This window comes from Xenopus laevis, chromosome 8L (assembly GCF_017654675.1).
Source record: "Xenopus laevis strain J_2021 chromosome 8L, Xenopus_laevis_v10.1, whole genome shotgun sequence".
Lineage (NCBI taxonomy): Eukaryota > Metazoa > Chordata > Amphibia > Anura > Pipidae > Xenopus > Xenopus laevis.
Genome location: NC_054385.1, coordinates 103,986,981 through 104,011,093, shown reverse-complemented (window position 1 = coordinate 104,011,093; position 24,113 = coordinate 103,986,981). Strand labels below are relative to the sequence as shown.

The window sequence follows — 24,113 nt, the reverse complement described above, 5'->3', positions numbered from 1 at the left end:
CTTGTTTATAGATGGACCCATTGTATTCTGTGCCCCCACCATTGGCTTTGAGAGGGGAAGTTGAGTTTGGCGGCCCCCTCTGTCCTGAAGACCTTAATTATTTAATTTATTTTAGGTCTGTATGTATTTAGCCTTCAGTTTTGGGGATCCAAATAGGTTTGATTTTTTTTTATATATATATATATATATATATATTCTTCCAGAAAGCCGAGATTTAAAGAGGCACACACATACACACACAAAGTATGGATGTAATGAACATACCTCACATATCCCATTTTTCACTGATTCCTTAATCTTTTAAATAGCTTCATTAGTCCCTCACACCTTCAGGATTCAAATATTTCCCTTTTTATCTGCCTTCGTCCATATGTTACCATAGAAAATATAGAAATTTTTTCATGCTCACCGTAATTTCTATTTCCAAGTCACTTCCATGGCAGCATTCACCAACATGGGTTAATCCCGCCTATCAGGTCACTGGACAGGAAAGAGTTAACGATCGGTATAAATACCTTGCTCCTCCCAGCAATCCTCGTCTAGTAACAAGCTCCAGAAGAAGGGAGGGAAGTTGGTGAATGCTGCCATGGAAGTGACTTGGAAATAGAAATTACGGTGAGCATGAAAAAATTTCTATATTTCCCAAGTCACCCATGGCAGACAATTCACCAACATGGGATTTCCCCAAGCTTAAAGAAGGGAGGGACCATTATCGATCAACCAAAAAACTTTATTTAGCATGAACAACAGATTGCAAAATCTTTCTTCCAAACTTTGCATCTTGAGACAACATCACATTCAGTCTGTAATGACGAATGAAGGTACAAGAAGATGTCCACCTCGCAGCCTTGCAGATGAGGTCTGGCGGGGCCTTGGCTTCCGCCGCCCAGGAAGTAGCCATGGCTCTTGTAGAGTGAGCCCTCAGGTCCTTAGGAATCTCATTGCCTGTCAACCGATAAGCTAGAGCAATGCAGGAGACAATCCAGCGGGCAATCGTAGATTTAGCTGGTGCCATACCCTTTCTAGGGCCCCTCGGAATCAGGAATAACTTGTCAGATTTTCGCCAATCCTTCGTTCGCGTCAGATAATGCGAAACGGCCCTCACCAAGTCCAAAGTATGCCATTCTCGCTCCTTGTTAGACTTTGGAGACGGGCAGAAAGAAGGTAGTGTAATTTCCAAATCGGCATGAAATTGGGAGATTACTTTTGGAAGAAACTCAAAAGATGGTCTCATAATCACTTTGTCCGGATAGACAACTGTGTCTGGCTCTTTTGCTGACAAAGCAGAAATCTCACCAACCCTGCAAGCTGAGGTAATAGCGACCAGAAACAAGACTTTCAACGTCGCATGCCAGTCCGAGGCTTTCCGCAAAGGCTCAAAAGGTGAAGACATTAAGGCTTGTAAGACAATCGTAAGGTCCCAAGGTGGAACTCTGGATTTCTTGAAAGGACACACCCTTCTCATTGCGTTGAAGAACCGGTTAACCAGAGGCTCCTCCGCCCAGGAATGACCACACAATGCAGATAATGCAGAGACTTGACCTCGCAGGGTGCTTGTGCTAAGTTTTCTCTGGAAACCCACAAACAGGAACTGAATCACCTGTTGGACAGTAGGATCTTTTGGGTCAAACTTGTGTTGTACTGCAAATTCTGCGAAACACTTCCAGACCCTGTAATATTGAGCCGAGGTAGAAGCCCTCCGAGCCTTCAATAAGAAATTCACCAGATCTTCCTGGAAACCATATTCTGCTAGCCTCTGCCTTTCAATTTCCATGCCGTCAGTGACAGGGAATCCACTCCCTCGTAGACCACTGGGCCCTGGGATAACAAATCCGGCTGAAGAGGCAGTCTCAGAGGTGGCTCCACTGCCAAACTCTGCAGGAGCGGAAACCAAGGGCGTCTCGGCCAATACGGAATTATGGCTATGACCAAGGCTTTTTCGACATCCACCTTTTTCAACACCCTCCAAATCATTGGAAAGGGCGGAAAAACATAACCAAATATCCTGCTCCAATCCTGGAGGAGTGCATCCACTGCTTCTGCCAGAGGACATGGTGCCCTGGAGAAGAACCTGCTGCACTTGTGGTTTTTGTCCGTGGCCATAAGATCGATTTCTGGCCTTCCGAACCTCTGTACTACGCCTTGAAAGGTTAGCAGACATAAACTCCATTCTCCTGGTTGCAAGGTGTTGCGACTGAGAAAGTCTGCCTCCGTATTCTGACTGCCTGGAATATGTAAGGCTGTCAGCCCTTCTAGATTTTCCTCTGCCCACGTCATTATTGGGGCCAGTTCTTTTAGCAGTCGGACGCTTCTGGTGCCACCTTGCTTCTGCACATAAGACACAGTTGTAACATTGTCTGACTGAATCTTTACCCAGGCATGTAGAATCTTTTCTGAAAAGGCCAGCAATGCCTCTTTCACGGCCCGTAGTTCCAGAATGTTTGAGGAGACACCCTGCAGGTTCCAATGACCTTGAACACTGCGGCCTTCCAGTACTGCACCCCAGCCTCTCTCTGAAGCGTCTGTCGTGATCACCACATACGGGGGGTTTGCGAGGACCATCCCCTGAGTCAAATTTCCTACAACCAGCCACCAACTTAAACTGTCTTTGGCGTCCTCTGAAACTACAATTCGTGAATTTAGTTTCAACTGTCTTGAAGCATTCTCCCTCAGGAAGAATTGTTGGAGAGGCCTCATGTGCCACCTGGCCCACTTCACCATCTGGATCGTAGATGCCATGAGACCTAGGACCGACATGCATGATCTTACTGAGACTCTTTGTTGTTCTTTGAACTGTCTTATTTGTCTCAATATATGCTGTATCTTTTCTTGAGGAAGTGAAACTATTCCTTCCTGCGTATCCAGGTGTGCACCCAAGAAGACCATCCTTTGTGACGGAAGTAAGCTGCTCTTCTCCCAGTTTATTACCCAACCGAACTGTTGGAGTACCAGGATTGTTCTGTCCCTGAATTTCAGAGCTTCTTCTCTTGATGAAGCCACCAACAGAATGTCGTCCAGGTAATGAAATATAGGCACACCTTCTACTCTTAGAAAAGCCACGACCGTGACCAGGACTTTCGTAAACGTTCTTGGGGACGTTGAGAGGCCAAAGGGAAGGCAGGTAAACTGGACATGTTGACCTCTGAAAGCAAATCGAAGATACTTCCGGTGTGTCTTGTTCACTGGTACATGGAAATATGCGTCCTTCAAGTCCAGATTTATTAGCCATGATTGTGGAAGAACTGCTTGTAGGATGGACGTCAGTGATTCCATTTTGAAGCGCCTGCAGTTGACAAACTGATTCAGAGGGCGTAAATCCAGTACCGGTCTGAATGCCCCCGAGGCCTTCCGGACTAGAAAGAGCTTCGAATAGAAACCTAAGCCCTGTTGGGACTTCGGAACCCATTCCACTGCCCCCGAGTTCAGGAGTTGATCTACATACTCCTGTAACACTTGGTCCGAACCTGGTACCTGCGGGACTGAAGACATCTTGAACACATTGCGAGACGGCACCCTGTGGAACTCCAACTGATATCCTTCCTGAATCACCCTCAGGACCCATTGGTCTCTGATTTTGAGGCCCAGACCGCATAAAAGGATGTTAGACGTGCCCCCACTCTGCTGGTCTGAGCCGGCCTGATCTCATTGCTTCTTCTCCGTATGGCTTGAGCTGAAAGTAGAACTTCTCCTATTGGGAGGCCTACTTTCCCCCTTGTGGGCTTCCAATTCGTCTGTCTTCCGGCAGTCCTTCCATATCTAGGCTGTCTTGAACCCCGAAAGGACCTGTTAATGGGGGAACTAGGCCTCCCCCCTTGACGCCTGAATCTCTTCTCCTGCGGCAAAAATACACTCTTGCCCCCGGAAGCTTTCTTAATGATGGAATCGAGTTTCTCACCGAAGAGCATCTCTCCCTCAAACGGCAACTGACATAAATTCCCCTTAGAGGCTGAATCCGCCAGCCATGGCTTCAACCACAAAGCCCTTCTTGAGGACACCGAAAGTGCCATAGTTCTTGAAGCTAGATGTACCAGATCTAGAGAGGTATCTGTCATGAAATCCACCGCTAGTTTCAATTCAGACAACATTTCACGTAACCCAGACCTTTTGACATTAGAAGAAATAGCATCTTCCAGGTTATTCAACCACACCTTCATAGCTCTTGATGTGGAGGTCATAGCTACTGCCGGTCTACAAGTTGCTCCTGCCGCTATAAACGTCTTCTTGAGGTTGGTTTCGATCCGTTTCTCCATTGGATCACGGAAAGCTGCTGCATCATCCACTGGCAGCGTCGTCTTTCTTGCCAACCTTACCACCGCAGCGTCGACTTTAGGCGGATTGTCCCACAATTTAGAGAAAGACTCCTCCACCGGATACTTTTTTGCAAACTTCCCCTGGATAACAAACTTTTTCTCTGTTCTCTTCCATTCAGAGCTGATGATTTCCTTAATTGAATCATGCACCGGGAAAGACACCTGTCTTTTCCTGACCGATGGGAAGAATTTATCTGCTGAACTAGACTTAGGTAGCTCTTCCGAAAGACATAGCGTCTTCCTTACTGCCTTTACCAGATTCTCTATCGCTGTAGGATCAAATGCAATCTCTTCCTCAGAAAACACTTCTCCCTCCTCTGAGAGTTCTGAATGTGCGTCCCCTGGAGAATACAATTCTTCATCTGACACATCCGATAGAGACTCATATGGCAAATCTCTGACCCTCTTAGCTTTCCTCTGTACCCCAGAGGTAGAAGCAGTAGCCTCTTGCATGCCTTGTACTACAGCTTGCTTGATGATGGAGACCAGAGCATCCAATTGTGGGGCTCCTGAAGGCTGAGGGTCTGCAGACGCTACTGGGTCCGTAGCTGAAGCCGCTTTCTTTGAGAGAGTAGGCTCCCCTTTCTGCAATTCAGTTGACATATGTAGGCTGAAAATGGAAAAGACAACCATCAGCCACTAATTATCGTTCTCTCTCATTACATCCATATATCCACAGCCAGCTTACCTAGGACCTTTGGGCTGAGATCCTTTTCCAGAGCCAGGCTGATCCATAGTAACCTGTAACACATTATTCCATAAGCATAAATTCAATTACAAAAGCAAGATTCCACTGGAAAGGCACTCACAGTCTGTAGCCGAGTGAACCAACGCTCTCCAACTTCCGGCGAAGTGTACTATCACATCCAGCCAAAACGCCAGCCTTGCACACACTGCCAGCGTCTTCTTATTGCGTCACTTCCTGACGCCGTTTTCCCGCGCGTCGGTCCGGTCGCGCGTCACTTCCGGGCGCGCGCGTCCATTTCCGGGCGCGCGTCTTCCGCGTGCGTCACTTCCGGCACGCGTCACTCCGTTCGCGTCAACTCAGGCGCGCGTCTTACACGCGCTTCCGCGTCCGTACTCGACGCGCGTCCGCGTCAGTATTGGCGCGTGTGCTCTTCCATGGAACAAAACACTTTACCCAGCCTCGAATCCATCTGAAACGGCTGATCCTCTGGACTGCTTCATCCTCCTCTCTACCTTTAGGAGGGAATTCTTACAGCAGCTCCAGCACACAACCCTGCCCAACGGGTTCTTCTCACCACAACCCGTATAGGGTGCACTTGGAGGCATCAGAGGGGAGAGAGAGAGAGAGAGAGAGACCCACTCTGGTATGGTAAGCTTAGCAGCCTTTTAGCCATCTGTAGCAGCCTGTAGCAGTCTGTAGCAGCCTGTCGTGACCTGGACAGGAAAAAAGACGAGGATTGCTGGGAGGAGCAAGGTATTTATACCGATCGTTAACTCTTTCCTGTCCAGTGACCTGATAGGCGGGATTAACCCATGTTGGTGAATTGTCTGCCATGGGTGACTTGGGAAATATTATCACTTAGTATAGTAATAGTACCTTCACCAACTTCAGTAGTCGATACAGATCCTCAACCTCGTCCCCTTCCTGTGGGGCATAAGCTCTGCCTGTATCCAAGCTGGTGCCCTGCAGAGTGGCACGATAGAGAGGCAGTCCCATGGCTTCTGCATATAGCCCTAATGCCTGATGCCCAACAGTCTGGTACATATAACTGTCTAACTCATCACCTGCAAAGCAAGAACAGAAAAGTGCATAACCAACACGGTTTAAAAAAATCTGTGGATTATGCACATTATAACTGCATAAATTATCATTGCTTATTCAGTATTGCCTTTTTTTTGCAGCATTCAAGTTCAACGTGCCTAGGTTCACAGTCATACACAATCCCTGCAAAGACTGTAGATACTGCTCTATTATATGTACTGTTGCTCTTTCATTTTATTGCGCTCATGCTGCTTACCTGTGCTCTCTGGAGGTTTCAGGTTTGCCAGGGCGACAATCTGGTGGCCAGCAGAAACACACTGCATCATGTTATAGCAGCTGTCCTTCCCGCCACTAGAAGACAAACCAATAATGGTTGAAGAATGGGAACATTAACTCACCTTTGACACAATAAAAAAAAAACAATGAAGGAATAAGACTGCAAATAGAATGGAGGAAGATACCCTAAAATGAAATTTCAACTTTGTGTCATCTACAGCTCCAAGATCATCAGCATCAAGAAAATCACTAGTTTTAAAGGCATATCAACCCTTTACAAACACTGTATGCGTTTCTGGTGAAAAGAAGTGAAATACTATGTGAATTTTCTTACAGATGACCACAAAGGATGAATGCCTAAGGAAAATATTTATTCCTTTTTACAACTCCTTTCTGTTACTAAGAAGCAGTTTTTACCCTAGCAGGAAAGTTTTAGGGTAGCACCAGAACAATGAAGCTCTGGGAGGCTGTTAGTGATGGGCTGCTCAATTTACATACTGAAAAGGGAGACTATAGGGATTACTTACTATTTCCCCAAACACAAGTGCAAAAGCCTTGCACCATTGCCAACAGACTCAGCAGGTTATGTTCTACACCTTACATCAGATTAAATCACCAGACCCAGGATTGCACTGGCAGGGTCAGAGCATTGAGGGGAAATTGCAAGTGTTTTACTGTCCGCCAAACTGAAAAAACCACATCGGCAGCAAAAATGACACTACTGTACCACGTGCCATCATTTTTAAAGAAGAAAAGGTGAAATCCCCCAGGGCATGACAAATATTACGCACCCCTCCCCCCAATTGATTATAACTGCTTACACCAGACCAGTACTCCGGTTTGCTAAAAACTAGGGAAGCACCGAATCCACTATTTTGGATTCGGCCGAAACCCCCAATCCTTTGCGAAAGATTCGGCCGAATACCGAAACAAATTCTAATTTGCATATGCAAATTGGGGGCGGGAAGGGGAAAACATTTTTTACTTCTTTATTTTGTGACAACAATACTTAAATACAGATAATTAATCCTCTAAAATGAATGGTGTCTCCCCAGTCCAGCAGTCAAAGAGGGCTCTCCTCAACCATTAAAAGAGACTTTTCAAGATAGGATGGCAATATAACTCAAAGGTAAAAACCATTGAGGGGAAAAAAAAAAAGACAAATAATATAGTGTAGTACTTATAGGTAAAATGTCCACATATACTCTAAAAGTTTTCTAAGTGCTAAGTTCACACCTAAATTTTCACTGTCTGGCTTCTTCCAAAGAGTCGGGAAGAAGCCAGACGGCGAAACATGTCAGCGGTTAAATAGGAGTGTGGAAGCAGCAGCAGATTTTTAAAGCAATTTTAAAGAAGAAATGTTTGATACAAGACGATTATAAGCGAACCAGGACACCTACCAATCTGAAAGCCTTTCTTTAACTTACTTCTTGTAAGTATGATCACCTGCTAAACTCACTAGGAAATCGGATTGTGGCCTTTTGTGGTACTAAAACTAGACACCACGGGTGCAATTTCTACTTTTCAATACCCTTTGTTTATAGGTGATTGTATGCCACAGAATGCATATGTATTAAGGTGGCATGAAACAAAAAATTTGGACATGGACTTAGCACAACTTTTAGAGTATACGTGGACATTTTACTCATAAGTACTACACTATATTATTGGTCTGTTTTTTTCCCCCCTCAATGGTTTTTACTTTTGTGACAACAAGTCACGAGATTTCCCTCCCTGCCCCAATTAGCATATGCAAATAAGGATTCGGTTCAGCTGGAAACAAGAATTCGGCCGAATCCTGCTGAAAAAGGCAGAATCCTGCCGAATCCTGAATTTGGTGCATCCCTACTAAAAACTGCATATATATTAGATTATATTTTTATGTTCTGGTCCCAGACCAGGTGTTTATGCACAGTAGAGTGAAGAGCCAGTGTGATGCTTCCAATTTTGGCTCTACTGTGTATGGGCACACCAGACACACATTAGAGAGGATCCAGGAAGAAGAAGAGGATGGTGGTGGGTTTCTCGTCCTGGGTTGGGGCAGTTTTCAGCAACAAGAGCACCAGCAGGGTCTCATGGTAGTTTCGGCAAAAATTATTGCACTGGCAGGGTCAGAGCATTGAGGGGAAACTGCAAGTGTTTTACGGTCTGCCAGGCTGGAAAAACCACATTGGCAGCAAAACTCACGCTACTGTACCATGTGCCATATTTTTTAAAGAAGAAAAGGTGAAATCCCCAGGGCATGACAAATATTACGCTACGCACCCCCCCCCCCCATCTCAATTGATTATAATTGCTTACCCCAGACCAGTGTTCCTGTTTGCTAAAAACTGCATATATCTTGGATTCTATTTTTAGACCTGGACCAGGTGTTTATGCACAGTAGAGTGAAAAGCCAGCGTGATGCTTCCAATTTTGGCTGTACTGTGTATGGGCACACCAGACACACATTAGAGAGGATCCAGGAAGAAGAAAAGGATGGTGGTGGGGTTCTAGCCCTGGGTTGGGGCAGTTTTCAGCTGACAAGAGTACCAGCAGGGTCTCAGGGTAGTTTTGGCAAAAACAAATATTTTATGAATGTTCCCTCAAAGACTATTCATCAATGAAAAACTCCCTGCCTCTCTCTAAATTAAAATGAAAACTTGTTATTTGGCAGTAATGGCAGTAACATGTTACAGTGGGCTTAATAGTAACAGGGATCTATAGGTTACTGCAGCGCTGCAGATGAACCACACACACTGTACACTATATGTCATTGTACATAACACACAGCGTACTTTTTCCTGGCTCCCTAATGTATCAGCCACAATTACTATCACTGCTTTCATTCAAATCGGTCACCTGATTAGCGCTACCACCCTCATGCTGTCACCGGATCGCACACACGCCTCCTTTGCATCCAGCTATTCCTACACACGGAAGTACTAGCACGTGTACCTCTGCGCAGGCGCACAGCTGCCCGTGCTTTCAGGACCCAGTAAGAGAGAGGCGGCCATTCAATTGCCTGTGCTGGCATCTGCAGGGCAGCTATAGCGGCTTTATAATGGTAGTCAAGTAACGTGGCTTAGGAATGTCCGACCAAAGTTATTCATAAAACAAGACGGCCTTGTACAGAATGTAGTTAACGATGGATATAAATATTTTATAATGAATATTTAATATGTAATTATTATGAAAACAAAATTGCCTACCACATGTGATTTCTTTTAAACTTTTTTGTGCACTAACTAGACATTACCTGGCCACACCTCGTCCATACCTCCCAACTGTCCCTTTTTCGGAGGGACAGTCCCTCTTTTGACAGCTCATCCTGCAGTCCCTCATTTGTACTGGAAAGTCCCTATTTTCTCTGCACTGAACAGCCAGAAAAAGAAACAAAGTTTCTAACTTAATTGGCTTTTGGCAGAGAGCACAGAACCGCTAACAGGTGCAAATAAGATACTTTGTAACAATTTTGAGACACAAAAAAACAGTTTAGATAAGGAGAAATATTTTCAAATTTTCATAACCTGCCAAATTTGGTAAAACGAACATGGTAATTAGGGGTGTGGCCACATAAATGGGTGTGGTCAAAAAATTTTGGTGCGCTACATGCAAAAATATTTTTTGTCCCTCTTTTTACTTCCAAAATGTTGGGAGGTATGTACCCCCCCTCAAAATTTCATGAAACTTCCTAATAGCCATTGCCCCACTGAGCTCCCCTATACCCCCTAGTTCCCCCCAGCAGATGCCGGGTGTGCTTCCTCTATAGCTAGGCCCCTATTATTTTAAAGGGATACTGTCATGGAAAAACATGTTTTTTTCCAAAACACATCAGTTAATAGTGCTGCTCCAGCAGAATTCTGCACTGAAATCTATTTCTCAAAAGAGCAAACAGATTTTTTTATATTTAATTTTGAAATCTGACATGGGGTTAGACATGTTGTCAGTTTCCCAGCTGCCCCCGTCATTTGACTTTGTGCCTGCACTTAAAGGAGAATGAAACCCTTCCTTCCCCCTGGCCTAACCCCCCCCCCCGGGCAAATGCCCCTAAGTTGCTACTTTCCCCTCAGCGCAGGTCCTCTCCCGTGGAGTTCGCAGGCACCATCTTCTCCCGTGCGGTCTTTTTCCTGGATTACCCGGCGCAGTAGGAGCATTTGCCGGTTCAGCTCTACTGCGCATGTGCCGAAAGTCACAATGTTTTCCAATTTCTTTTTTCGGCAATATCGTGACTTTCGGCGTATGCGCAGTAGATTCCAACCGGCAAATGCTCCTACTGCGCATGCGCCGACAAACGCCGGGGAATCCAGGAAAAAGACCGCATGGGAGAAGATGGCGCCTGCAAACGCCACAGGAGAGGACCTGCGCCAAGGGGTAAGTAGAAACTTAGGGGCATTTGCCCGGGGGGGGGCTCAGGGGGAGGGGTTTTGTGCAGAAAGGGTTTCCTTCTCCTTTAAGGGTGGAACTACTTTCTGGCAGGCTGTCATTTCTCCTACTAAGGGTCTGGCCACACCAGCAGATTCGGGGAGACTAGTCGCCAGGCAGTAAAATTCTAAACCCAGCTCTCAAAATATATAACTGCTATTGAAGCACAGATATCTTCATGGCTTAAAGGTGATTCCTGATCATATGTATTCCTTGCCTATCCTCTTAACTTCACATACTGTAAATAATTGCTGGTATCACAACTTAGATACATCCATTCAGAGTTTGTTTCCCACATTATAGCTTAGGATTTTCATCTTTTTAACTCAAATCAGTGTAATATGTGGGAGAATGTTTGGGTTCCTGAAACCTTGAAAATTACTTAACACAGGTTTTTGGACAAACTTTTACTTATGAAATGCTGGCACCTGTGCAAGGTTATGTCATTTTAAAATACGATTAAATATTAATTTCGTTTCTGTATCTGTTGCTAATTGGCAACCCCCAGAATTATGAGTACATGGCAGACACCAGAGGTTAGTGCATGGTAGACACTTGCTAGAAATCTGATTGAAATAAATATAAATGATTATTTGGACTGATTAGACAGACAGGTGCAGATTTTAATGTAGTTAGCAATCTTAACCTACACTGCAATATAGGCGACAGGCTGGCAATCCCTTCTTTGATACATGTGAGGGCTATTGTTAGAAAGAATAAAAAGTTAAAGATCTCTGGAACCTAGTTTGTGAAACTGGCACCTAGACAATATTATGTGGGTTTCCAATCTCCAACATAGTGAAGGATGGCCTGAATGGAGAAGCTTTAGTGTAAACGAATCCTTTGCCTGGTGTGGACAACAATTATAATCATATATATATATATATTTCTATAACACCTCCATATTCCACAATTGTCTAAAATAAGAAGGCAATGTTAACACTGCTTAACAGACCATTTACAAAGAATAGAGCAGTAAGTGGACTATAGAGAGATGTATGTATTTATATTCCTATTTATACTGTATATTGCTACTTATGTACGCAGCACTGTACAGTAGAGCAATACATTAACAGAACAGACAGGGGTCATACCAATAATAAGTACGAATAAATACGGTTATCCAGGCTTGGGACCTGGGATAATCGACATAAGGGGTCTTTCTGTATTTTGGATCTCTGTACCTGCTAAATATAATTTAAACATTAAATAAACCCAACAGGATTGTTTCTCCTCCAGTAAGGATTAATTATATCTTAGTTTGGATCAAGTACAAGGTACTGTTTTATTATTACATGGAAAAAGAAAGTAATTGTTTTAAATGCAAATTATTTGAAGGCTGCAATTTCTGTAATTTTGGGGCTTCCAGATAATGGATCCCATTCCTGTACAAGAGGAAGAGGTCCCTGCCCTGTAGAGCTTACTATCTAAGTAGATAGAGTTTGCAACGTAGAAGTATGTATGTAAAAGTTGCCTCCTTGCATCATAATTTGTAGAATATGTTTTTATAAAGCAATATTTTAAAAAATAAATAAACATGATTACAAGCAATTCAGGAATGTGTTATACATACACACACACACAAACATATATATATATATCAGTGAATATAAACACAGGGCCCATTGTTTATGCAGTAGCTAAAATATTCATATCTTATGTATAGCTTTACAGTAAGCTGCCAGTTTCCTGTCGCATTACATGAAAGAATTACGATTAGTTGGGAAGTGAGTGGCAGATCTGTGTCAGGAAGGCCCCCAAAAGGAAGGAGGATATGAGCCTTGCATGCAATGGTCTGTATTCTCTACAGAAAACTCCCTCCCTCTCCCACAAGGCCAACAGACTGGGAACAGAAGGAAAGGGTGGGATTCACAATACGAAATCTCAAACTCACACCTCCTGTGACGTACACAATTCCCAGGTGCTTGGTGCCAAGGAATAAAAGACTGGCCTGTGAAGTGGCACATCAAAGCCGGAATGGCATTTCCCACAGATCAGGGTTTATAGTCACGTGTATATACATCTAGAATGATGTCGAAACAGGATTCTAAAGGGCATTGTAGATACAGGACCAGTACTCCAAGTATTTCTTTGGGAATTATGACCAAAATTAGTTCAAAATGAGGGTAGTTTTTTTTTTGTTTTTTTTAAAGAAAACTATTATCACCTTTTAAAAAATGTTGTAAACTCAATAACAGTGTCCTGTTAGCTAAAATTATAGTTATGTTGACTATTGTCTTATTTAATGTGCATTTGTTTAACTGGTATGTCTCCTATTGATTAAATATGATGTGAATCAAATATAGATGTTTTTGGGCCTACATAAACGCTATGGCAGCTCGCAGCCTTATCTATGTGTGCAAATGTGTACACTAGAAGCTATTACTTTATACAGGTATAGAACCTGTTATCCAGAACGCTCGGGCCTGGGGTTTTCCAGATAAGAGATCTTTCCATAATTTGGTTCTCCATACCTTAAAGGGGTGGTTGACCTTTAAGTTAACTTTTAGTATGTTATAGAATGGCCAATTCTAAGCAACGTTTCAATTGGTCTTCATGATTTATTTTCTATAGTTTTTTAATTATTTGCCTTTTATATGGGGGTCACTGACCCCATCTAAAAACAAATGCTCAGTAAGGCTACAAATCTATTGCTATTGCTACTTTTTATTACTCATATTTCTATTCAGGCCCCTCTCCGATTTATATTCCAGTTTCTCATTATAATAATTGCATGCTTGCTAGGGTAATTTGGACTAGAGATGCACCGAATACAGGATTCGGTCTGTGCTAAACAGAATCGGAATCCCAATTTGCATATGTAAATGATATGCAAATTAGGGTCCGGGAAGGGAAACCACATGACTTTTCAACACAAAAGAAGAAAGTAAAAATGTTTTTCCACTTTTTACTTTTCCAATCCATAATTTACATATGCCACAAATCTAAGCCTTACTAGAAAATCATATAAACATTAAATAAACACAAAAGACTGGTTTTGCTTCCAATAAGGATTTATTTACAGTAGAACTCCCATTTTACGTTATTCATGGGACCAGAAAAAAAATATGTTAAATCCAGGAAAATGTAAAATCAGGGAAATGTATTATGCATAAAATATAGATGGGACAACAAAACGACAATGTAAAATGCGGGGAAACTTAAAATCAGGGGATGTAAAATGAGGGTTTTACTGTATATCTTAGTTTGGACCAAGTTGAAGCTACTGTTTTATTATTACAGAGAAAAAAGAAAACCCTTTTTAAAAATCTGGATTATTTGGATAAAAATGAGACTATGGGAGACTGCTTCAGAGCTTTCTGCATAACAGGTTTCCAAATAATGGATCCCATACCTGTACTACTGTGTCTTTGTAAGTAAAAATCAATTCAGTCAGAGTAATTGTAAGAAGAGGTCAAACGCAGACTTAATGCTGCAAATTCAGGGTGCTTTTAATAACACACTACATGTTTCGAGCAACGCTCTTTTTCATCTAAAAGTATGGGACCTGTTATTGAGAACGCTGGGGTTTTCCAGATAACGGATGTTTCCATAATTGAAATCATCATACCTTAAGTCTACTAGAAAATCACATAAACATTAAATAAACCCAATAGGCTGGTTTTGTCAATAAGGATTCATTATATCTTACTTTGGTTCAAGTACAAGGTATTGTTTTATTATTACAGAGAAAAAAGGAAATTATTTCTCTGTAGTTTGAAGCTTTCTGGATAATGGGTTCCAGGATAACAGATCCCATACCTGTAACATGTACACCTGTATTCTAGTAAGGTTTTCACCTAGTTGCAGTGACTAGCAGAAAGCTCTAAAAATGCTGGAATTTGGGGGGGAAATGCTGCGTTATGGGGTTAAAAAACATGGCAAATTAAGCCAATTTTGGCACTTTGCACCCTATTATTAAATTAAGCACAAATTTTGCTGAGTAAATGTAGCCCCCCCCCCCCAGCCTTCCTGCAGGCTCCATTGCCTTTACTTTGGGATACAACACTTACTTTATATCCAGTGTTACTGTGAATCCCCGACCAGCATCAGATTATCTGTGAAAATTAAAATACATAATTAGCCATGAAAAAAAACAGCCTAAATTAAAATTTCCATTCACCCTCCAAGCAGCCGAAAAGCAGATCCAGTACATTTCACTTCCTACCCAAAACAGAGTTGTGCATCTCACTTGTGTATATCTGCCTTGGGGCAGGTGGGGGAGAGGAGCAGAAGAGACAGATTATACTCATTAGGGGGGACTTTAATGAAAACTACAGCCATAGGACATCTTGCACCTTTATGAAACAATTATTGCAACCTTCATAAATATTTATTTCAGCCCTTGCTGAACTTAAGACATTTGATATATTGTTGAACAGGTGGCATTGGGATATGGTTTAATGAATGTGCGCTGACTACATTTGTCTTTTAGGTTTGTTTTGAATTAAATAATCTCATATATTTGGTTGAAGCATCATGTGTAGGACATGGAGGTTTTCCTTCGATATATCAGACTTTTCCTCTATATTGGGGAGTATAAAATGTTTGATATTGTAAAAATGTCCCATATCTTTTTAATAGTAGCTTTAGGGGTAGATTCATCAAAAGGAAAACTTTTTTTCACTTTTTTATTACCAATGGGAAAAAAATCAAGTGGTCGGTAAAAAACATTTCAATTTCCCAGCATTTATCCACCTTAATCTCGCCAGTGACAGAAAGTGGTACATTAATTACTGTACATGACTTTCCACATTGGTTAATTGATATATAGGGGACGGGGTAGATTCACTAAAGGACGAAGTGGCTGACACTAGTGACTACCCGCAGGGACATCGCCAATTCACCAACAGGTGCAGGCTCCAATTTGCTAGCGAAAGATACCGTCGTTAACGTTTGTTCGCACTCTTTTGCAAAATGACTTTTTGCTGTGGAGAAAGGTCATTACTCCGCAAATTCAGTAAAGTGTGGATTTTACTGAATGTTACCTCTTTCGCCAGAGTTGACTTCACCACCTCAGACCAAGCGAAGTGCTAAAAAAAAGCCAGATCTTCCTCATTCTTCTGTTAATTACATCATATCCTGTGTGCTGTGCATTAAAGTTCTAAAAACTCTGGCGACTTTTACTTTTTGTGAAGCGGGATTGCCTGCAAAAGTCCTAACAAACTTTTTTTGGGTAACCGGTTTTCTCCAGACATTTCATAAAATATGGAACATTCATTTTACAGTGGGCTCATGTGTAGGGCATTATATTAACTCTCTTGTCTTTATTAAGGTTTTCTGGACATTTGTAAGAAAAAGTAGTAACTTAAAGCATTTACACCAACATTTATATAACTTTAAATTACCCACCCTACGCAAATTGACCTAAGCACAAGATCACTAGCGAATTTTCAGTAGGCGCAAACAAACGATATCGCATCCTCGGTAAGAAATGCTCGCACTGCCAAAGTAATGCTAGCAAAAAGTTGCCAGCGTTTGGCACCCAGATGAAAATCTGCATATTAGCGAATTGGCGTAGTCATAGTGCATTTGCGCCTGGTGAACTGGTGGGAGCTGTGTGAAGCTGACACTGGCGAAAATTCACCCGTTAGAGAATCTACCCCATAGAATTAGGAGTAGACTTTTTTGTTGAATGTTTTTCCCTGCTCAAAGCTAAAGAACACTTTATATTCAATTAAACAATGGCAGATGTAGGCAAATACATTGATAACAGAGCCAAATCCTTAATATTTATGTAACTTAATCTGGCCATACATAGGGAGAATATATAGGGATCCACACACACTCAAATTATGCAGTTTGGGAGCTTACCCCATTTATTACATCACCAAAAGTATCAAGGTTTCACAGTGAGTATGCGTTATATTGCTATATTCAGAGGTTTTGCATTTTTATGTGAACATTTTCTTATTGAGCATGGCTCTTTCATTACTATTAGATTGGACTTTTCATTGTTAGGGCTCTGGAAATCGGCACCACAACTAAGGAATAATTGTACAATTAAGGACTATGGGTAAGGGAGGCGGGATCTATTGGTATACAGGTGACTGTGCACTTTATGCTGTTCCTGATGAAGGGAGGGTGTACCCCCCAGAAACATTGATACTTTTGGTGATGTAATAAATAGGGTAAGCTCCCCAACTGCATAATTTGAGTGTGTGCAGATCTGTATATATTCTACAGTTGCTAAGGGACCAAGCCTGGTCAACGGTTAACCAGCACCACCAGTGCAGTGTATGTGAAACATAGGTGTACAGTGGATCAATCGCACATACATAGGGAAATCCACCTTGAGGTGGGCATATTGGGATGATCCAATCATCGGGCACTAGGGCAGTCAGATCAAGGACTTTCTGCCAGATATATATGGGGCCTATCGGAGGGCCCCATATATTGCCCAATGAGCTGTAGACTTAATCTGTCAGTGGCTTATATATGTCCGTGTATGGGGCCCTAAAGATGAAAAGTGTTGTGACCTTCAGAGAAAGATGATTGAATGATTTTAGTTTAATTAAACCTGTCACCTAGAGTAGAAGGACAGGGATAAGTCTAGCGTTAAACCGCTCCGTTTTTTGTTTTTTAAACAGAAATTAATTTATTCCATGTGGATGCCTGGCTCAATATTATCTGTCTGAGTTCCAGTGTTTTAAGTTCAATCCCATGTCCCATAATACATAACAATTCTCCACCTTGTATTTACTAGCAAATATGGCAACCCTAGACAGGACAAAACTGTATTTCAGCAGCTCCAATCACAACATGATATGATGGATCAATGCCTTTATTCATGGCTTGAACTACTTACATTGCAGTGACCCTGCAGCTTAGAAGCTTTAGGGGCCCACTAGGCCTCGTGGTCAGAAGAATATTTTGTTTTCTGACAAGTGGGACTTGTCTGTATGGGGGCCTCTCACGTTCTTATTCCACCGGAGCCTTCATTATCATTTGCAGATCCAAAACTTTTCATGGTTCTATAAGTTGTTTACTGTATCTATGTATTATGTCCTTAAAATGTTAAGCTGCATGGAAGGATGGCAGTTGTTCTGATATTTAATCTCTGGAGTAGGGATGTAGCGAACGTCGGAAAAAAAGTTCGCGAACATATTCGCGAACTTGCGCAAAAACGCGAGCGGTTCGCGAACGGTTCGCGAACCCCATAGACTTCAATGGGAAGGCGAACTGTAACATCTAGAAAAGACATTTCTGGCCAGAAAAATGATTTTAAAGTTGTTTAAAGGGTGCAACGACCTGGACAGTGGCATGCCAGAGGGGGATCAAGGGCAAAAATGTATCTGAAAAATCTGCCTGTGTGTGCTTGGAAGAGATAGTGTAGGGGGAGAGCTGTTAGTGATTTCAGGGACAGATGATAGTAAGTTTGCTGGCTAGTAATCTGCTTGATACTGCTCTGTATTGGAGGGACAGAAGTCTGCAGGGATTTGAGGGACATTTTAGCTTAGGTAGCTTTGCTGGCTAGTAATCTACTGTTCTCTTTAAACAACTGCCATACGTTGACCTTGTAGGCATTGTTTGCCCAGTTTTTTTGGACGCAGCCACTGAAGCACAGTTGCCATAAAAAATATGCCATATAAATGCTGAAAATAGTAATTTTTCGCCATACGTTGACCTTGTAGACATTGTTTGCCCAGTTTTTTTGGTTGCAGCCACTGAAGCACAGTTGCCAGAAAAAATATGCCATATAAATGCTGAAAATAGTAATTTTTTGCCATACGTTGACCTTGTAGGCATTGTTTGCCCAGTTTTTTTGGTCGCAGCCACTGAAGCACAGTTGCCAGAAAAAATATGCCATATAAATGCTGAAAATAGTAATTTTTTGCCATATACGTTGAGTCAACGTATGGCAAAAAATGACTATTTTCAGCATTTATATGGCATATTTTTTCTGGCCTCTGTGCTTCAGTGGCTGCGGCCAAAAAAACTGGGCAAACAATGCCTACAAGGTCAACGTATACACTACTACAGCGGTGGATACGGATTACGTAAAATATATTATGGCTGCTTGAAAAAAGTCACTCCGGTGTTTTTTCTGGAGACGGTAATATTATGGATATTTAGACAGAATGTGAACAAGGTCACACAGCTAGATGGCGGGTTGAAGAAAACAGTGTGCAAATAATGCCTACAAGGTCAACGTATACACTACTACAGCGGTGGATACGGATTACGTAAAATATATGAATGCTGCTTGAAAAAAAGTAACTCAAGTGGTTTTTCTGGAGACGGTAATATTATGGATATTTAGACAGAATGTGAACAAGGTCACACAGCTAGATGGCGGGTTGAAGAAAACAGTGTGCAAATAATGCCTACAGGGCAAATAATGCCTAAAAGGTCAATTTATACACTACTACAGCGGTAGTAAAATAAAAAAAAGTAAAATAAAAAAAAATGAATATTAAAAAAAAAATTAAAGTTGGTGCTGCTGAACTACTAGGAGCAGCAGATTAGCACACCAGTCCCACTCCCCAACACTGCTAGACTAATAGCACTGGGCTCTTATAGTAGTAGTAGTAGTAGTAGTAAAACAACAAAAAAAAAAATAAAAGCAGTCCTTACAAGGACTACTGTTATTGCAGCAGTCAGCAGATGAGATCAGAAGCAGGACAGCTGCCCACTGCAGCTACATACAGAGCACTGCAGTAGAAGGTAGATTACTAGCCAGCAAAGCTACCTAAGCTTAAATGTCCCTCAAACCCCTGCAGACTTCTGTCCCTCCAATAACAGAGCAGTATCAAAACGATTACTAGCCAGCAAACTTTCAACTGTCCCTGAAATCACTAACAGGCAGCAGCTCTCTCCCTACACTATCTCTTCAGCACACACAGGCAGAGTGAAAAAACGCTGCAGGGCTTCGGTTTTTATAGGGAAGGGGAGTGGTCCAGGGGAGAGCTTCCTGATTGGCTGCCATGTACCTGCTGGTCTGGGGTGAGAGGGCAAAAAAAAGCGCCAACAATGGCGAACCCAAAATGGCGAACGTCGCGCGACGTTCGCGAACTTCCGGCGAGCGCGAACACCCGATGTTCGCGCGAACAAGTTCGCCGGCGAACAGTTCGCGACATCTCTACTCTGGAGAACCACATCCATATTCTTTTCTGTATACTGTAATAACACAGGGATTTGACAGTCATTACTTTGCATGAACCACAAGTATTATAAGTTGCAGGAAACCCAGAAAAGAATGATCTATCACAACAGAAAACCAAGGAAGGAATGCTAAGTCATCTTATCCGTCTCATATTCTGTTATTGCCGCGTCTGCTTCTCTGGCTGCAAACACCACCTGAGGATAAAGCTCCCCAAAGTACACGTGTCTGCCCCTTAGTTACGTTAATCCTGACTCCTGAAATCTGAACTATACGTGCAACATGAAAACAACTGGGATTCTCACATCCGTTCCATATGCAAATGGCGTGTAAGTGAGTGTGAGTAATTTAGGGCAGAGCTGAGAGGGAGTGACCTTGGACCTGGGGCTGCACAAATATCGGAAATATATGCGGCTGGGATTGAGGAGGCACAGGTCCCACAGGAGGTATCAGGGCAGGAATCTTTCCAGCTCCGAGTACTCAATTCAAATCCATCCTTCAATATTTCTTCCTGATGCAGAGTTTTTGTGAGGAATTCCTGTTTATATAATACATGGAGTTACTTAACCATGTGTGTGCCCGAGGCCTGAAATTTAAGTTTTGTACTCACGTGCTTTCAATGATGAATATGATATATGAGACTCGAGCAGACATTTCTGTTATTGATATTCCACTTAGCATCATAGGAATCTGCTCTAGCCTATATGTATCATTATTCTTCATCCAAGGGATAACTGATCAGTTTAAGTTACTGGGCCCTACAATAAAATCCTTTGTAGGGCCACCCACCAAAAAATGGGGAAAATCATCATTATTTTGCACATAAGAATCCCTTTGTGCCCCTCTGGGCTTATTGATCCTGTTGTTGTGCCCCTGGAGACCTTTGTTGTATTCCCCTGGATTATAACACTAATCAGCGCTAGATTTCAGTAAAATAACTGCCAATGTCCCAGCACAGTGATCAGCCAATAATATGCTCCGTATTGGGAATCACTATGTGCATGCTGGAATAGTCAGAAGGCTAAATAAGATGTTTGTGTGGTATAAAGCAATTTTAATGCTGAAGCAATAATGCTGCTCCCTGGAGCCAAAGCCTTGATTGCATCTATACAAGCACAAGTTAAAAAAAGGAACAAACCAGATGTCCTGAAGGGAAAAAGCTACTCAAAAAAAAAAAGTTCCGCTTAATCAGCATTTAAAAGGAAAGAAAATTCTATGAATTATAAGTGGTACTCCAGATGCACATCATTGTTTTCCCAACAAAAAAAACCCTCTTTGCCTTAATCAGCATTAAATAAGTCAATGGCACTTTTTGCACACTTAAAATGCACAGAACTATAGTATATAATATGAATTCTATGCATGTTTATATAATTTAAGAACAGATGTTGATGCCACTTAAAAATTATATAAAATATATTATTATTATTATTATTTCATCAGCACTTAAAAATTATGTAAAATATATTATTATTATTATTATTACTATTTAATCAGCAAAACTGCCTCACCATGTTTTTTTCAATTTGCACTTTGCCTCTCTGATATTTGCCCTATTGGCACCTATAGGCACTCAAAATGAGAATGATAAGTCGAATCTATCTGTGTTTGCTGTAAAGGCATTGATATGGGCAGGAAATAGATGGGATGTGGACATCCATTGGCACGGCCATCCTTTACTTATCATTCCAAGGTAATAATAATAATTAATAATAACGTATTTTTAGCACCAACATATCACACAGCGCTGTAAAATAAATAGGTTTATACAAAGAACATACAGAATTACATACATAGCTATCAGTAACCGATACAAAAGGTCAGGAGGGCCCTGCTCAAAAGAGCTTACAATCTAGAAGAAGGTAGGAGCACCAGAGAATGCTAGATGGATTTTAAGCCGGTCAAAGTATTTAACTGCATGGTTCCCTTTGTGCATGTATAAGCTGTTCTCTGCACCTTGCACCAGTTTGGACAGAATATGGTACCCAGTTGTGGAAGAGTGACTCCATCATTATGCATAAATATATTAGCCAAAAATGACTTACCAAATATGGACCATATGTAAATGGTAAATGGTTTTTATTGTTTATTTTTCCCATACATGATCACTTTTCATTGCTCGCCAGCATATCCCTAAATTAATCCTCCAACAAGTTGTTGTCCCTTGGCTGCAGATGGGTTAAGAATGACATATGCTCCGCTAGGGATAATTATGTTATGATGATACAGATGCTATTCCTTCCTGCACTTCTCTTGCAGCCAAATCTTCCACTCCATTCCCGGCAAGTCTCAATTAGAGCCGAGATCACATTCTTACCTGTAGGCACTATATTTCCTCCCAGTGTGGGCCTACACTTGGTAACTAATACCAGCAATTAGCCTCATCTGCTATGTAAATGAGTTTAATTGCAATTAAAGAGTAAAATACTTTAGTTGGCCTAAAGGGAAAACATGCAATTATTAGGAAACCAAGAGCAAATAGAGGGTGGGGTTTGAATGTGGGTCTTCTCGTCTCCCCAGCAGCGCAATTTAAACCGGGCAAAAACAGTCTGTACAGCACTGAGCTGATTTTAGGAAGGATCGTGTCATACACAAACAGGAAACATTATTCTATAGATTTAATACATTCTACATTTCCAGGCACTAGTTTTTATTCATAATTTGTAGATTTGAACACTTATGGTGACTACACCCCCCCCCCACACACAGACAAATTTGATTGATTAAAGGGCCTTGGAGATAACTTTTAGTATGATGTAGAGCGTGATATTTTGAGACAATTTGCAATTGGTTTTCATTTTTTTTTATTATTTGTGGTTACTTAGCTTTTTATTCAGCAGCTCTCCAGTTTGCAGTTTCAATCATCCGGATGCTAGGATCCGAATTACCCTAGCAGCCGTGTGTTGATTTGAATAAGAGACTGGAATATGAATGGGAGAGGGCCTGAATAGAAAGATGAGTAATAAAAAGCAGCAATAACTATAAATTACCATACAGAGCATTTGTTTTTAGATGGGGTCAGTGACCCCTATTTGAAAGCTGGTAAGACTCAGAAGGCAAATAATGTAAAACTATAAAAAAAGAAAAAATTAAGACCAGTTAAAAATATTAGAATTGGTCATTCTAAAACATGCTTAAAGTTAATTTAAAGGTGAACCACCCCTTTAAGGATATGGCAAATTGTATTGCTGCACCAAGCAAGTGGATGCCAATGGAAAAAGGAAGAATGTGTATAGTCCCTGTTACTTCCAGTTATGTAGATTTATCCAATGGGATGCTTCAACAGACCAAATGACATCCGAATGGCAGGAGGGTCTGGCAAAACAGTCTTTCTATGGTTTGTAGATAAGGCAGAAATCCACAAATATTACCTATTTTAACATGGAACCATTGTCCTAAATCATGTAAATATCATATTCTGCATTGATTCTCTCTTCAGCCTGGCAAGCGTAAGAATATTTACTGAATCCCTATCTATGCCGGGGGCTCAGACTGAATGGGCACAGTTTAATCACTGTCCATAGAACGACCAAATGCAAAACGACAATGTCGTTTGTTTCTTACTCTGTAAAGCTTGCAGGAACCAAAACGAGGATAAAACGAATATTTTGCATCCAAATTTAAAACTTTTTTTTCTTCCTTTAAAAAATAGTTATTACTGCGCCGAGTTATTACTGAGCCGATCCATAAACTTTTATTAGTTATCTCAAAAAGATATACTCTAGGCACATTTATAATATTTTTTAAGTGTTTCAAACTGCTCTGGAGGAGTACAAGGTCAGGACTGGAGTGGGTTAAGCAACTTTTCCCAAGTGAAGGTCAGTGGAGGACCCCACTCTGTAAATAAAATAAACACTGTATCCAGTTTCAGGCAGAACTGGCTCCTAATTAGGTCATCAGCCCTTGATGAAAAGGTACCATTATGGTTCTACTTCCCCTTGAAATCCCTGCTGGGAAACAAAAGGACCGGTAATGTATTTAACCCCCTTCACACTATTCTCATGGGAGCCATACCTCTCCTGGGCCCCTTTGATGGATCTTAAAAGCAGTGCAAGGGTTAATGGGTTATTAATAAAAAGTGCATCACTGTCGACTGTCGCTGCCAACCTACAGTGGCAAAGTGCCAAATTGTAGGCATATTTATGAGGCTCAGGATTAAAATCTACTTAGTTGCTTTAGTTTAATGTACCAGTGAACTGATAGAGAAAGGAATGGCGCTTCAGTCTTATTCATGAGGGTCTGGTACAAGATATAAAATCCCGTTAGCAGGCACTAACACAATATTAAGAAG

General features: G+C 41.6%; 1 protein-coding gene across 3 annotated transcripts in view; it reads right to left on the bottom strand.

Annotated features, from left to right (window-relative positions):
• dph6.L (diphthamine biosynthesis 6 L homeolog) overlaps positions 1-22,044 on the bottom strand; it is a 64,377-nt gene extending 42,333 nt beyond the window's left edge. The window contains exons 1-4 of one of the 3 annotated variants that reach the window (XM_018228880.2): positions 21,868-22,044; positions 14,733-14,777; positions 6,296-6,390; positions 5,875-6,062 (exon numbers count right to left, since the gene is read on the bottom strand). In XM_018228880.2, the coding sequence (XP_018084369.1) occupies positions 5,875-6,062; positions 6,296-6,365 (258 nt within the window). In that variant the 5' untranslated portion in view covers positions 6,366-6,390; positions 14,733-14,777; positions 21,868-22,044. 3 annotated transcript variants of the gene reach the window in all.
• Positions 22,045-24,113: the final 2,069 nt, after the last annotated feature.